The sequence below is a fragment of the Coregonus clupeaformis genome, chromosome 34 (assembly GCF_020615455.1).
Source record: "Coregonus clupeaformis isolate EN_2021a chromosome 34, ASM2061545v1, whole genome shotgun sequence".
Lineage (NCBI taxonomy): Eukaryota > Metazoa > Chordata > Actinopteri > Salmoniformes > Salmonidae > Coregonus > Coregonus clupeaformis.
In genome coordinates this window covers 28674709-28692139 of record NC_059225.1, presented here as the reverse complement: position 1 = coordinate 28692139, position 17431 = coordinate 28674709, and the positions used below count along the sequence as shown (strand labels likewise).

Here is a 17431-nt window from a genome sequence, read left to right as displayed (position 1 = left end):
ATCTCTGACAGGTCTCTTATTCCTTCTTTTAACATACATATCTTTCTTTTCATTATTTTATTTCATGATTTGGGGCTATACTGATTTGGGGCTATGCTGAGGGGATGGATAAACATCTGAACCACTATAATTAGAACTACAATCCAGCACACCAGGCCCTGCCACAAACAGATATCAGATCAAGAAAATATACTGAACAAAAATATAAACACAACATGTAAAAGTGTTGGTCCCATGTTTCATGAGATTAAATAAAAGATCCCAGAAATTTTCCATACGCACAAAAATCGTATTTCTTTCTAATTCTGTGCACAAATGTGTTACATCCCTGTTAGTGAGCATTTCTCCTTTGCCAAGATAATCCATCCACCTGACAGATGTGGCATATCAAGAATCTGATTAAACAGCATGATTATTACGCAGCATCATTTGATGCACAATGCATCATACCAGCCCTATTTTGAAAGTGATATATCTTGGAAACTTGAATGCTGACATGCAAAACATTTTGGGACTATATCAACAATAGAATAATGAAAAAAAATACCAAAATACCGTTTTTGGGTGGAGTTTTCCTTTAACCTCAGCTAGGCAAATCCCTTTCTTACCTAGTACAGTTGCAACTACCACACTATTTTGATTTCAAGTAAAAGTAAGATATAACAGGGAAGCACTACTTCTTCCCAACTCAGGTAGCATGTGGGTCGAGCGGGTTAGCTTTAAGCGGCTTTAGGAAAGCAAGAGCAAACAGCCCCATGATTAACGCCTACTCACTGCACACACAGGGAGGACCGTGGTGGACGGATGAGCTGGCCACGGATACAGGAAACCGCGAGTCGAGGAGCCCTCATGGCGTCCGTGGAGGTCACGCCTGGGCACTAGGCCAGGGCATGCAGCCCTTGGGCCAGGCCAGTAACAGGTGGTACCTACTCCTCTCTCTCTCCACAGGCAGGCCATGTACCACCAGACTGGAAGGGATATCTCCACTCCGATCCCTCACCCACGCACCCAATGGATGGCGCTCCTCCTGCCACGGCGAGAACACTGCTTCCTGTGCAGCCTACACCGCTTCCTGTTTACCTGTTAGCATGCTAGTGCTTCAAGTAGCGTTCAGAACTGACCATGTAGTCTTCTACTCTGCAATTTTTTTTTTTACTAACAGGGCATTCAATGTCACTGTTTCTACGATCTCAACACAGGGAGAACAAAGCATGTTTTGATTCATGATATTAGATTCAACCTGCAATGCCAGGGATAACAATGCAATAAAATGGGCTTTCTTTCCCCTGGAGAAGCACAGCACACAGCAATTGTCTGGGGCCGGAGCAGGAGTTGGGGGCGACGACAGCACAAACATTTACAGGGCGGCTGAGAAATGTGCGGAGGCTGCACTCTTCACTCATCACTCCCACCCCATATATTCAACCCCACACAATATCTATCCCACTGGCCCTTTGGGGGGGTCAAACATATTCTGTCCAGTCTCCATCTCCAACAACCGCCACATCTGATGAAATAACGCTAACATAACGTTAACACAACTGCCACAAAACGATTATCAAGTATGCTTAGTACACACTTTCCATATGTGTGGTTCATATATGCAAAGTTCATATGTATGGTTCATCTTGCCACTGTGCTGTCAAGCCTTTATAAGTGATGGGCATTGAATACAGGGTCATGGTGAGCAAGGTCAGGCCATGGCCATGTTGCTCTATGGTGATGTTGTGTACTGCAGTGGGAATAGAGACTACATTTCCCTGGGGCGTGTCATTGTGGGAGTGCATCTCAGGGTTGACAGAGGCAAACACAACTCGATTCCTCTAGAGACAAAACAAGTGAATTTAAAAGGGGTGATTCACAAGGCGGCAGGCAGCTCTCATTTTGAGAAGTCATTTGAGATGCCACCGGCAGGGTTTGTTTGTAGTCTGCTGCTCAGCGAGTATTCCAAGATTGTCAGCTCATTCAACCATGTCACGTACAAGATCAAACTATCAGATAGATAGTTGGTCAAGTCAAAATAAAAAACACAAGCGTAAGACAGCACCTGGGCATGAATGGAAGTTGTGGATTCAGGTGAAATCTACTCTTAAGGGATACTGAGTAGGGAGGGTGTCCAATCAAAAACCCATATTTTGACCAATGGGTAAAGTGAATTGTGTTAATTGCGTAGATAATCCTCTAAGAAAAACAATGGTCCAAACCTCATGTCTATCATAATCCGCATAAAATTGATTTGAGTTTTTAACCCTTGTAGGAAGGGCAAAATTAGGGTGACAAATCAATGGCCATAGAAAAAAAAAAGTGGTCAAAAATAAGAAACATTGCACAGCATTGTCAGCTATGCTGGATGCTGTGCGAGAATAAAGGCTACCTGACAGGCTCACTTTCCCACTGAACTCATCTTTCTTCTTGAATCAGCAGCACATAAAACAATATAGGAGGTAAGATAGATATCAATTTTGAGACATAGTATTTTCATATTTCAGTATATGGTTTTATATTAATGATGAATTCCTGCTATTTTTCGAAGATTTTTCACAAAAACAAGCGTATCTCTGAAATGTCAACATAGCACATAGCATACCGCAAGCTTTTTATTTTCATACCTTCAGTTTGTGTCATGCTAATTTAGCTTTTTGCGACCCGCGGAAAAAACTTTGAAGACGACCACCACAACACTTAAAATCCTTAAAAAGTTGCTTCGAGAAAGCTGCACCGCTCTGTCAAGAGAGCTCAGTGCTTATTATCTGGTCTTGGTTAAATGTATTTTATAACATAAGGAAGTGAAATTTCATCACCAAAGTGCATTTTTCACCCACTCTGAGCAGAGTTGGTGGACACTCTATACTGAGCAATCAATTCAATCAAGTGTTCATTTCTGTATTTATGCAGTAGCATTATAACATACTTGTATTATTCCCTTAGTGAAATACAAACATGGAAATGTATTGGGTACGTCAGGTGTCTAAGTAAATGTTAGGGCCGGGATGATACCAGTATAGCGATAATTGTTAGTATCGTGGCAAGGAAACAAAACACGGATTTAACTTATTTAGGAAAACAGCCCTAATGTTAGAAACAAACATAATTATGTTGTTCCAGTCACATTTGTTTATTTTTCAAGATATATCACACAATATTTTACACACAGCAGGATTTTAAAGGACCAAAGAGTTTGTCTGCTTCGTGTTCTTTTTTTCGATGGATTGAAATACTGGTATCGTCACAGCCCTAGTAAATGTGGGTACAACATTTTTTTTGGCTACATTTCCAAATCCTTGCATAGGAAGCTGACTGAGCAAACACACCTGTTGTGCCATCTGTGATATAAACTGAAGGTTTGTATGGACTGAGAAGGAACACTAAAATAGCAGAAACAGCGAGGGAGCTGAAGACCACCTTGTGTTGGTGGAAGTGTGTGGGTGTACTCATCCTAGCAGGGACCGGGCACACGCACACGCCAACCTGCTTTGCAATGTCAGTGAATTGACGTGTGCGATGCCCAAGCCCACACACCCGCACGCACACACACACGTCAATTCACTGACACTACTGCACCTGGATGCTGTCACTGAAAGATTGTTGCACACCACCAACCCTACACATTTGAATTGATCACCAGTGAGAGAACGCACTGCTTTCTGTTCAGAAATGAATGCGAAGGGGAATCGAAAAGAGTGTAACCGACCACCATTGCAAAGCAGGTTGGTTTTACAAAGTTCAGGGCTTGGGCAAGTTCAGGCACGCCCCACAGGGAGACAGGATATATGGAACTGCCCATTCATCACAGTGCATTGTCTTCAGCTATTGTCATGCAGTAAGATGGTGCAGTAAGATGCAGTAATATGGTGTGTGTGTGTGTGTACAACCCTGCACAAGTTCTGGAGTGAGTATTTTCATGAGAACCCATCTATCAATGATCATGCTTGGGATTTTTGTTATTTGTTTACTCATTTGGTCCCATTGCAACATACAGTTGCGGCCAAATATATTGGCACCCTTGCACTTTTCTTATAGGGAATTATATTTATTCTAAAATAAGCTGAAATAGAAAGAAATACACTTTTGGTCTCCATATCAAGTACTAGCTCTGGGGTGCCAATAAATGTGTCCATGCCATTTGTTTTTATTTTCTAAATAAAAAAAATGGTAAACTTAAGTTTACAAAAATATAATTGGTTCTGCAATGTTGAAAAATCCAATAACAATTTCAACTTATTTTAAAAGAAATAGGGAATTATTTAAGAACATTTACAAGGGTGCCAATATATTTGGCCTCAACTGTATATGGAACATACTGACAGCCTGCTTTCTAATGCAGATAGTGAACAATTCTCTGAAGGCTCTAACCAGCGACCGCTCAGCCAACATTCCAACTTCTAACTACATCAACCTTGAGAACCTTTTTGTGTGAAAGACCCACTGTACATTACAATGGTAGCCCACATAGCACAGGGATCTGTATTAAGTTGCCTTGTTTTATCAAAGTTGGAGCAAAGCCGCAGTTATCCAATGCTTACTTTTTACTCCAAATCCACTTTTCATTACCTGTGGATATCTATCGGAAAAGAAAGCCCATCTTTGAAACACAACAGTTCATCCCTTGGTAAGACTTTGATCTTGTACGTGAGCGCTAAAACTTCTCCCTGAAATGAAATGGTGGAAAACCGAGTTTGCTCTCCCAGGACTAGAGCCCTGCATGGGCATGGATTTTATGCCCGAGCCCTACCCATGCCCATGCCCGCGACATTCAGGCCCTATAGAGCCTCACAGTGGAGGTGTCATAATACCCATAAAACCTTTGTAGTTTTGCATGATATCGACTTTGATGCTAATTAGCATATTTGAATCAGAGTAAATGGAGCCGAATATCTTGATAAACGTCACCTTGTCCTAGAGAGATTTACACCGTTATCAAAATTTCACACCAGGGTAAGCCTACACGAAACACAGCCCTTATTTTAAGCGTTTCTAAAATCCCCTATTGGAAAAATGAAAGGTGGAAAAACAATTGAAACCATTTCCCTGTTTGACCGCTAGGTTTTATGGGTATTATGACTCATATTGTGGTACTCTGACCTGTTTGGAAGCCAGTTGTCAAAAATGTCCTCTAATTTCATCACTTTCGAAGAAGTGACAAAGTTCAGCTCAGTCAAATTAAGTCTCAATCAATATCAGTCAGGTTCAATCTCAATGTGAATCAGCCAAGAGCAGAATTAAACTAAGCTAATATTTATAGGAGCTCTACTGTCCTTTGCCAGTTAGCAAATTACAACAGGTCAGAGTGTGCAATGAGCTAGAATGGATGACTTGGCAGATCACAAAAGCCATTTGAACACTTATCGCTTAACAAGACATGTTCTAATCTAAAAAGGTAGTAATACAATTAAAGGTTTACAGTTTTATGAGGGATTGAGCAGGAACCGTGACAGACAACATAACATGATCCGTTTAAGGGCTGAAATCGATTGCTGAATCATGTATTGAAGCCAGGATGCATGCTAGACAAGCTTTTAAATAAATAATACATGGAGCGCACCTCATCCAAGTCGGTGTATTATTGCGTTGTGTGTGTACGGTATGTGTGTCTCATACAACATGTGTTGAACACACAGGCATGCATGTACAGTGCCTTGCAAAAGTATTCATCCCCCTTGGTGTTTTTCCTATTTTGTTGCATTACAACCTTTAATTTAAATTGATTTTTATTTGGATTTCATGTAATGGACACACACAAAATAGTCCAAATTGGTGAAGTGAAATAAAAAAAATTACTTGTTTCAAAAAAATAAAATAATAAAATAACAGAAAAGTGGTGTAAGCATATGTATTCACCCCCTTTGCTATGAAGCCCCTAAATAAGATATGGTTCAACCAATTACCTTCAGAAGTCATATAATTAGTTAAATAAAGTCCACCTGTGTGCAATCTAAGTGTCACATGATCTCAGGATATATACACCTGTTCTGAAAGGCCCCAGAGTCTGCAACACCACTAAGCAAGGGGCACCACTAAGCAAGGGGCACCACCAAGCAAGCGGCACCATGAAGACCAAGGAGCTCTCCAAACAGGTCAGGGACAAAGTTGTGGAGAAGTACAGATCAGGGTTGGGTTATAAAAAAATATCAGAAACTTTTAACATCCCACGGAGCACCATTAAATCCATTATTAAAAAATGGAAAGAATATGAAACCACAACAAACCTGCCAAGAGAGGGCCGCCCACCAAAACTCACAGACCAGGCAAGGAGGGCATTAATCAGAGGCAACAAAGGCACCAAAGATAACCCTGAAGGAGCTGCAAAGCTCCACAGCGGAGATTGGAGTATCTGTCCATAGGACCAGTTTAAGCCGTACACTCCACAGAGCTGGGCTTTACGGAAGAGTGGCCAGAAAAAAAGCCATTGCTTAAAGACAAAAATAAGCAAACACATTTGGTGTTTGCCAAAAAGCATGTGGGAGACTCCCCAAACATATGGAAGAAGGTATTCTGGTCAGATGAGACTAAAATTGAGCTTTTTGGCCATCAAGCAAAACGCTTTGTCTGGCGCAAACCCAACACCTCTCATCACCCCGAGCACACTATCCCCACAGTGAAGCATGGTGATGGCAGCATCATGCTGTGGGGATGTTTTTCATCGGCAGGGACTGGGAAACTGGTCAGAATTTAAGGAATGATGGATGGCACTAAATACAGGGAGATTCTTGAGGGAAACCTGTTTCAGTCTTCCAGAGATTTAAGACTGGGACGGAGGTTCACCTTCCAGCAGGACAATGACCCTAAGCATACTGCTAAAGCAACACTCAAGTGGTTTAAGGGGAAACATTTAAATGTCTTGGAATGGCCTAGTCAAAGCCCAGACCTCAATGCAATTGAGAATCTGTGGTATGACTTAAAGATTGCTGTACACCAGCAGAACCCATCCAACTTGAAGGAGCTGGAGCAGTTTTGCCTTGAAGAATGGGCAAAAATCCCAGTGACTAGATGTGCCAAGCTTATAGAGACTTACCCCAAGATACCTGCAGCTGTAAAAGGTGGCTCTACAAAGTATTGACTTTGGGGGGGTGAATAGTTATGCACGCTCAAGTTTTTCAAGTGTTTTTTTGTCTTATTTCTTGTTTGTTTCACAAGAAAAAATATTTTGCATCTTCAAAGTAGTAGGCATGTTGTGTAAATCAAATTATACAAACCCCCCAAAATTCAATTTTAATTCCAGCTTGTAAGGCAACAAAATAGAAAAATGCCAAGGGGGGTGAATACTTTCGCAAGCCACTGTAGGTCCCAATGTATACGTCAATATTTATGTAATGTAAATAGCATAGGGTGTGTGTGTGTGTTTTGAATGTTCCTCTGTGTGTGTGTGGTAGTAGGGTAGGGTGCGTTTCCCATGTTATATCATATGGCAGCTGGCTCTCTGGGCTGTGCAAGTGTGTGTGTGGCTCTGTTCGTGGGCAAAGGCTTGGTGCTGGGGGATTTAGAGGGTTCAGGAAGAGTTTTACTGAGCAAATGGGGGACACTGACCAAGACATCGCCATAGACCAGAGAGAGGAGAGACTTGCTCTTAAGATAATATAGCGAACTTAAAGGATTACGCAAGCATGCTTCTGAGGAATCTGTTCCACATCCAGGGTAACATTGGGAGGGGAAGAAAAGTGTTGCTGTGGCCAAAACAGTAACATCGCACGGCAACAGAACTGTAACACTTCAAACACTCAGTGCAGTATTTGTTCCAAACTAGTACAAAACAGGCAACATCCCAGTGGTGGTTTGCTAATTAAAATCTAATGTGCTGCAGATGTTGTCTACCACAAGCCAGCAAAATAATAATTCTAAACCCATTGATCGCTCGAGAGCAAAACTATGCATAGTTTAGATCAAGTAATAGTTTGTGGTTTAGGTTCAAATTAAAATGCAAAAGGTCGTAGAACCACAACCTCTAGAGAGCTTGGCCGACCAGGGATCAAGACCTTGAGGACTACCGGTTACTAGGGATCAAGACCTTGAGGACTTTACTGACTTTGGTTTGATTCACTTACATTTACATTTACATTTTTAGTCATTTAGCAGACGCTCTTATCCAGAGCGACTTACAGTTAGTGAATACATTATTTTTTTTTTTTTTATACTGGCCCCCCATGGGAAACGAACCCACAACCCTGGCGTTGCAAACGCCATGCTCTATCAACTGAGCTACATCCCTGCCGGCCATTCCCTCCCCTACCCTGGACGACGCTGGGCCAATTGTGCGCCGCCCATGAGTCTCCCGGTCGCGGCCGGCTGCGACAGAGCCTGGATTCGAACCAGGATCTCTAGTAGCACAGTTAGCACTGTGATGCGTAGAAGGGGAATTTGCCTTACTCTCTATCACAGTGAGTGTCAACAAATTAGCTTAAAATATAGACTCAGGGATATGACGTAGATGCACAGAGTAAACAGCATAGTGGGTCAATTTGCGCAACAACTAACACTGTTGAAGCGCGAGGTTAGACTTCTCCGCTGTTATGGTCCCATACCTACCACGCTGTAACAGCGTGAAGCGAAACTGTGCACATGCGCAGATACTGTGTGTGACTGAGTGATAGCGAAGTCTTGCATCTCGCTCATTGCAATATCTGCAGTGCTGCATGTTTTATTTAGCTGAGTCTACTTTTAAGAACATGGATATGGAGCCGACTGTCCTTTCTTGAGTTGGACTGGGCAATTTGAGACACCCCAACTTGCCGCAGTGCATCTCTGGCAATTTCCAACAATTATCACAACGGCTAATTTATCTCAGTGACAGCCAAGAAATGCTACAGCCCTGCACACAAGGTCATTACCCGGAGATTGCCAGCTAATGTGTTTACTCACGTCTTGCCAAACACCACCACCCCCCCCCACCCCACCCATAAAAAGTAATTAAGGTTCTCCGCAACACAATTACACTCATGGGAATAGAACTAAAAACTGCATACAGCCCTGTAACACTGTAATGTACAAAGTATAATTACGTTAGTAGCCCAGGTCTATGGTCCCCTTGATGAAAGAGGCGTTGCATGGCCTCTGAGGCTTCTGCTTCATCGAGGTCACTTTGGATATGGCTTGAGGTGGTAGCCATGGTCATAATGCATGGCTATTGGCTGCCTTCTAAATGCCAATACCCTTAGGTCATACCTAATTGCTAGGCTATAGCTCCATAATGCTAATGCCTATGCCTAACTATTGATCGCTGACAGGAGCGAGCAGGTGTTGGTGCATGGTTGCTGAAGTGTTGTTGTTTTTTTCTAAGCAGCCTAATAATGGTTTCTGCCAGGGGCTGATTTGTTTTATTTTCCATTTTCCCTAAGAATGAAGTGGTTAGTCCCGTTTTAGCTGTTGTTTGAGTTAGTTTGCTTCCTTTCCCATCGACCTCCCTTGCCAGAAGGCACTGCGGGCAGGTTGTATCAATCCTTATTTGGATGGATTGCATTTCTTCATAAGGAAGCCCGTCTTGTTTGTTTTGCACTCTCTCTGGCATTTTTCCATTTCCTTGCTTTCCCCCCTCATCATTGGACTGGGACGATCCGACTAGTGGCTACGATTTCTTAAAGTGAGGTCTGTCTCTATTCCCAGGGAAAGACAAGCTCTCCAGTGATAATCATGTGAGCGAAGCTTTAAAGACGCCGCCTAAACGCAGCTTGATGATGGCCTGCCAAACAAATGTGCAGTAATAAACATTTCACTGGCAATCTCTTCTTCTCCTCCAATCTGGGCTCACGTCAAGCTCATCTGACTGATGCACCGCCAAGGGGCGACGGAGTGAAGATGGACTTGTTTATTTTGTGGTAAGAGACTGGGGTGAACTAATAACCAGATCTCTCTCAGACCTCAAAATAGACTCTAGGCCAGGGCTCTCCAACACTGTAGGTTTTCGCTCCAACGGTAATCTAATGCACCTGATTCTAATAATTAGCTGGTTGATAAACTGAATCAGGATAGTTACAACTGGGGTTGGAGTGAAAACCTACAGGGTTGGAGTGAATACCTAGAGGGTTGGAGTGACAACCTACAGGGTTGGAGTGACAACCTACAGGGTTGGAGTGAAAACCTACATGGTTGGAGTGAAAACCTACATGGTTGGAGTGACAACCTACAGGGTTGGAGTGACAACCTACAGGGTTGGAGTGACAACCTACAGGGTTGGAGTGACAACCTACAGGGTTGGAGTGACAACCTACAGGGTTGGAGTGAAAACCTACAGGGTTGGAGTGAAAACCTACAGGGTTGGAGAGCCCTGCTCTAGGCGCTCCCGCTGTAAGCAGGTGAACTGCTTTACAAAAAGGGAGAGTTCACTCTTTTTGTTTATGCAAACTTTCCACTTAGGCCTACCTAAGGTGTTTTCATTTCATCTAAACAAGATTTTAAAGGTTGTTGGCTGGTTATTTAGTCATGCCCAGCATCTTCTGGCTAGCATTTTTTAAGCATATAGCAATGCAAGTAGAAATGGTAAGAATCACCTAAAAGTGCACTCAAAAGCATTTAAAAAAGTGATCTATCCCTTTAATGCAGTGTTGGCAACGCAATGGTATGGAGATAGTAGGGGGACATTTTGACAGCGTAAAAAGTGGTTGTTATTGTCAAAGCACAGCAAGTCACTTTAAATACTACAAAAAGCAAGTTTGAAATGCACGGAAATAAACAATTACACAACTGAATTATGCAGCTTATCTGCACCATTGCATTTTATGTGTGCATAAATGATCACTGCTCAATGTGGATATTTTGAAATAAATCCTACTATAAATAAAAAATATTTGTGGTGGAATAACACCACAACTATTGTTGGCCTAACATTGGAGCAACTTTGTCTTTGTGTTCATATCAAATGTCCTTTTTGGGGATACTGGAAGTGTAAGAGCACTGAAGGGTCCAGTGACTAACTACACTTTAAAAGAGGCTCTCTGCGATTCCTATACATGTTTTATAAAAAAAAATATATATATATATATATATATTTCTGATTCTAGGAGAATATAACATATACAGTAAAAACCTTATGAGCTTAGTGCAACTGTCGTACCCCATCAGAACCCAAAATATAAGCAGATTTATGCCACTGTTTGTAAACAATGTAATTGTAAACAAACACTGTATAGCCTCAAAACATGGTTAAACTATCATTTTGATCACATGGATGGTCAGTCCATCTATAACTCTGTCTATGAATTTGAGAGTGGTTACATTTCTCCAGCCCCACCCCTCAGCTCTTTACCAAAATAGAGGCAGGGTGACCTGCGACCGCTTTGTTAATGTTTTGTTTGAACAGCATATTGCCCCTTTAAGTAATAAAATCATAATAGTGCATCAAGCATCAAGTCACACACCCTCTTACCTGAAAGGTTATTGCACCTGCAGTGCACTGAGTGCACCAAGTAAAAATACAACAACAAAACAAGTAGATCAATACAATGTTCAACATGGGCAAAACAGCATGTCAGGTACCTACCTCTCCAGGGTGAATGGTGTGGAAGACTTTGGGCTCTCGATCTGTGTGATGAGTGGAGTGAGGAAGAGGGTATAGTTGTGTTTCAGTTCCGGTCACCCACTGGCCTGGATCCTTCCGGCCGCCTGTACATGAGACAAAATCGATTGGATCAAAGACCTTGTGTTGTCAGGCGGAGCGGAGAGGAGAGCGACCACCTCAGTGCTGGGGGTGGGGGGGTGGGGGGTGGAACCATGGATTCACCACAAAGCCAAGCAACAACTCCATAATATACTATGGAGGGGAGGGGAGTCAGGCCTCATCAGTTTGAGTTTTCAGCTGACTTTGAACCACCCACCCACGCAAACTCCTCGACGACGCATGCCTGGCGGAGGGCGCCACCTCTCTTGGTCCAAATTCCTCACTAACCGCGAGACCCACCATGTCAGCGGGTAACGAGGGCCCCATAGGAAATCAATAGGAGGAGACTCCACTCCTGACTGACTCGTCTTCTGAAGGGGCCAAGTGGCTGCAGACCTGCCGTTATGGCTCTCCCATGCGGTCAGACTCGGCTACTCAAGGTCCAAGGTTCTCTGACGCCTTCTTGAGTACACTTACACTTGACCGGGGCAGCTCTAGCAGGGCAGAACTGTTTACAAACTGACTTGTTGAAAAGGAGGCATCCTATGACGGTGCCACGTTGAAAGTCACCGAGCTCTTCAGTAAGGCCATTCTACTGCCAATGTTTGTCTATGGAGACTGCATGGCCGTGTGCTCGATTTTATACACCTGTCAGCAATGGGTGTGACTGAAATAGCCGAATCCACTAATTTGAAGGGGTGTCCACATACTTTTGTATATATAGTGTATGTAAGCAGCACAGAAGCTTTGGAGTCATTTGAGAAATTAGGCTACCTTTGGTCTGCTTTTTTGTTGGACCTCAATGGATGACATTGTCCTTTAGCGGAAGGGCGAAGTATCATAAATGAGATATCAATTTCCCTTTACATATGTGGAGTGGCAAAACACAAGGTAGCCAAATTAAAAGAGATATTCTATATATCGGCGGCAGGTAGCTTAGTGGTTAAGAGCGTTGTGCCAGTAACTGAAAGGTCGCTGGTTCTAATCCCCGAGCCGACTAGGTGAAACATCTGTCAATGTGCCCTTGAGCAAGGCACTTAACCCTAATTGCTCCTGTAAGTCGCTCTGGATAAGAGTGTCTACTAAAAATGTAAAATGTATATGGAAACGTAACATTCACAAACGTGAGTTTTTTTAATGAAATGGAAATGACTACTGACCATCAAGAGCTAAAAGATTTGTGATGGAGATCACAATAAATAAATAAAAAAACTGAGTGATTGGGTGAAATCCTTCCTCATTGATTTGGATGTTCGGTACCATTATCAGTCATTGTTTAGAGACTGCCTTTTTTTCCTTCCTGACATCTGAACTCTGGGCTCTAATTTTCCCACCTTAATTGGCTCTGTGAATGATGAATCAATTTACTCCATTGGCCCGATTCCGCCACTGTGAAATGTCAAGGTATAAATGATGAATGCAAAAAAAAAAAGGGTGTTCTGTAGAATACCCAGGATTTATTTGACAGGGAATGCCTGCATTGGTCAAGTTGAATAGAAGAGATGGACAGAACCCAGAAAGCCAACCAATAGAGTTGAGTGTGCCATTTGTGTCAGTGTTACTTACACTCTGTGTTGTGCCATGTCACTTGTGAGGACAGGGTGATGCTTAGTCTATTGTGGTGACTGAAGGATGGCTGGTTGGGTAATTTGATGGAATAATTTCTGTGCAAATGGATGAATAAAAAAAGCTGATATGCTCTGTTCAACCATGGATTCCAGGCTAAAAAAAAATATATATATATATATATATATATATATATATATATATATATATATATATATATATATATATTCTAAAAGTAACAGCCACATCTGCATCCTACTGGATGTATTGTGCGTTAATGTAGCCCATGTCTTTAAAATAAAAATAGGCTGATGTTGACTCATCTGGTCAGATTCAATGCAGTGTTTTCCAAGGGTACCACGTACTCCTTCTAACCTTACAGATAGTGTATGTGTTAGCATGGCCCCAACAGCACTCTGAACTCCAAAGACAATAGTTAGACTACTTCTGATGTCGGTAAAGGTGAAATCACATTGAGACACTAAGCTAGCTGACCTCAACGCTACAGGAAGACTTTAGCCTAGAGGGCTTGTTTCCCAAAAGGCTGGTCGTTCAGCCATGTTTTACAGCCACCCTCTGTATGATTTGCACCATCAGAGCCTAAGCCACAAGCAAAAACACAATGAGGCAAGTGCATTGCATGACATTTTCACGAGCAAATAGAAGATTTATGTGCTATACACTCACAATTTATTAGGTACACCATCGAGTACCGGGTCAAACCCCCCTTGCCTCCAGAACAGCCTGAATTCTTTGGGGCATGGAAGTGTTGCTCAATTGGTATCAAGGGACCTAACGTGTGCCAGGAAAACATTCCCCACACTATTACACTACCGGCACCAGCCTGAACCGGGATTCGTTGGACCAGGCAATGTTTTTCCACTCCTCAATTGTCCAGTGTTGTTGATCGCGTGGTGATAGGAGTGGAATCCGGTGTGGTCGTCTTCTACACTAGCCCATCCGTGACAAGGTCCGCCGAGTTGTGCATTCCGAGATGCCGTTCTGCACACTACCATTGCACTGTGCCATTATTTGCCTGTTTGTGGCCCGCCATACTCATCAACCAGCTGTTTTCGCCCACAGGACTGCCGCTGACTGGATGTTTTTGGTTTGTAGCACCATTCTCTGAAAAACCCTAGACACTGTCGTCTGTGAAAAGCCCAGGACGCCGACCGTTTCTGAGATGCTGGAAACGCCTTGCCTGGCACCGACGATCATACCACGCTCAAAGTCGCTTAGGTCACTCGTTTTGCCCATTCTAACATTGAATTGAACAGTAACTGAATGCCTCGATGCCTGTCTGCCTGCTTTATATAGCAAGCCATGGCCACGTGACTCACACGGGGTACCTAATAAACTGGCCACTTGAATAGAAATGTGATATTGTTTGTCTGTATGAGAGAAACATCACTTTTTTTGTAACATATAGCTTACATAATTTGCAAAGCCTTATGACGACAAACACATACAGTACAACAATGGTAATCACCACTTCAGATACTTGTACCGCTTAGATAGCTAATCTCATAAAAGGTACCATAATTTGGACTTGGTCTTTTACTAAATAGGGCCATCTTCTGTATATCCCCCCTACCTTGTCACAACACAACTGATTGGCTCAAACGCATTAAGATGGAAATAAATTCCACAAATTAACTTTTAAGAAGGCACACCAGTTAATTTAAATGCATTCCAGGTGACTACCTCATGAAGCTGGTTGAGAGAATGCCAACAGTGTGCAAAGCTGTCATCAAGGCATAGGGTGGCTATTTGAAGAATCTCAAATATGAAATATATTTTGATTTGTTTAACAATTTTTTGGATACTACATGATTGCATATGTGTTGTTTCATAGTTTTGATGTCTTCACTATTATTCTACAATGTAAAAATTAGTAAAAAATAAAGAAAAACCCTTGAATGAGTAGGTGTGTGCAAACTTGACTGGTAGTGTATGTCAAATTCTTAAAATTCAAGGGATAGCCTATTCATTAGATAGGCCTAGTTAAATTGACTTGAAACCTTACAGACTGTGACAGTAAACCAACATGAGATATCAACAGCTGATTGCTTGGGAGTTATTTATAATTCTGACCAATGCATGAAATGTATAGGAATGGGTCATGTGTTATGACTGGTGCCCATACAACATGTGCTTGTTGAATAACCAGTTCATGGGAAGGTCATGTGTGGCAGAGAGGAAGTGTAAGCCCTACATAGTACGCCAAATTCATAACAAACATTTACATTAAAGCAGCAATCAGCAGATGAAACGATAACAAAGCCTATCCCAGCCACTGGTTCGGTAAAAATCGGTGGGATGGGGCTGGAGAAATGCAACACACTCTCAAATTCAAAGACAGAGCTATGGACTGACCATCCATTATATTAAATTAAAGTTAACCATGTTTTGAGCCTATACAGCATTTGATTACATTTACTTTGTTTACAAACATTGGAGTAAAATAATATAATATTTGGGGTTCTGATGGGATACGACAGTTGAACTAAGCTCATGAGGCATTTATAAGGTATATTCTTCAAGAATCAATGGGAACATATAATACATTTATAAGTCCAAAAATGGATGTAGCAACTGCTGATTGCCCCTTTAAAAGAAAATATATAATAGTAGTAATAATATAATTATTATTACTACTATCATGAATTTGGCGTCCTATATAGGGCTAAGTAACGAAGTGTGTGGATATCTATTTCAAGTAAATCCATTCCTACTCTATAATACCAGCGTTGCAGGTGATAGCTAGCTAGCTACAGTAGGAAGATGTGAACGTCTAAAAAGGTGTTTGCTGCTGTTCACTTTACCTGTGCCTGACATTAACAAGAAATGCAATAACATAGACTGGAACTAACTCTAGCAAACTAGTTATTATCTTTGCTACAACTGTTTTCGTAATGCTAACCAAAATGCTAACCATAGAAACATAGTTATGATTATGAATGGGGTGCCCTGGAAGGTTGAATCATATTTGACAATGCCAATGTATTAAGACTCAGACATGGCATTGTTCGTCATTTACAAAGAAGAAATTCGTGTGGAAAAAAACACCAACATTACAAAAAGCACAGTTGAAATGTAGCTCACCTTTTACCACTGTGGAACGGTGGATTGTTTTCTGAAGACCGAAAATATGCCTGCATAAATTAAGAAATATTTACAGCTGTTTTGAAAAAAACTAGTGGATACTTCTCATGGAATATAGTCATTTTTGTATCTTTATGAGACTTTGTTATAGTCATCAATCTTAGAGGCTTTCTAAAGCTAAACTAAAACGAACGATTTTATACTGGCGCTCACTAACAATATTTATTCGAGGTCCTGAGCAGGAACGAAGGTCGGACCGTTGTTTGCAAGATGGCAGCGTCCACAAGAGCGCAGGTGCTTTCGCTGTATCGTATACTTATGAAAGAAAGCAAGAAATTCCCCTCTTATAATTACAGGTAAAAGCTTAGCTGTGTCCTTATTGTCTGTGTTCTAGCTATTGGGAGACCTTGTTTACATAGCCTCATTGGCATTGCTGGTCAACAAACTGACAGATTGGGTTGTGCAGAAATGAAATTTGACTTCTAATGGAAACTGACTTATATGAATGTGAGTTAACTTCAGATAGTTTAGTCGTGGTTGGGCTGTTTAGCACCTTTGGCCATAGCCTCGCTAGAGTACTTCCAGAGTTCAGGCTACGTTTCCATCAACGGTGTTTATGCAAGTAAAGTCATACCACAGCAGTGGCGATTTTAGCATGTCAATCTTGGTGGGGCAAAATAGATGTATGCCAGCAAAGCCACAACACTAACCAATTCATTAATTGCACTATAACGGTGACTAACGGTGCCCACAAACTGTTAGGGCCTACATAAAGCAGTCCCAACGCTACACCTGGCTATCAGCAGAGCCTTGTCTGGCAGCAAAACAGTTCATTCTGCCTCATTTACTGCCTTAAAAAAAAAAAAAAACATAGCTGATATGGCTGACTTGCTTAAACAAATGTGGTTTCTACTGACAATTGAGATGTACAAACTATGGCATAAGGGGACAACGAGTGGATAAGAGGCACTCCGTAATTTCAATTAAGACATTAATGAGCGAGCTATGACGGACGTAGTCAATATAACAATTTGTTTAGCACTTTTGAAATGTACAGCGACAGAATTCAGAACATGGGCTATTCTTACAGTATTCTCCCTGTACACCAAGTCAGAACTGTAGGATAAATAAAGGGGGCATATAAGCAGATAATGAAAGCTCTTACAATGTTTGATG

The 17431-nt window shown here is 41.8% G+C and overlaps 2 protein-coding genes across 2 annotated transcripts in view; one reads left to right on the top strand and one right to left on the bottom strand.

Annotated features, from left to right (window-relative positions):
- LOC121549980 (phenylalanine--tRNA ligase, mitochondrial) overlaps positions 1-16413 on the bottom strand; it is a 136924-nt gene extending 120511 nt beyond the window's left edge. Inside the window, exons 1-2 of the mRNA XM_041862020.2 lie at positions 16256-16413; positions 11468-11589 (exon numbers count right to left, since the gene is read on the bottom strand). The gene's annotated coding sequence lies outside the window, so the exon portion shown is untranslated. The remainder of the gene's footprint in view (positions 1-11467; positions 11590-16255) is intronic.
- Positions 16414-16490: 77 nt separating this feature from the next.
- LOC121549982 (LYR motif-containing protein 4B) overlaps positions 16491-17431 on the top strand; it is a 65479-nt gene continuing 64538 nt past the window's right edge. Inside the window, exon 1 of the mRNA XM_041862022.2 lies at positions 16491-16611. Within this exon, the coding sequence (XP_041717956.1) occupies positions 16526-16611 (86 nt within the window). The 5' untranslated portion in view covers positions 16491-16525. The remainder of the gene's footprint in view (positions 16612-17431) is intronic.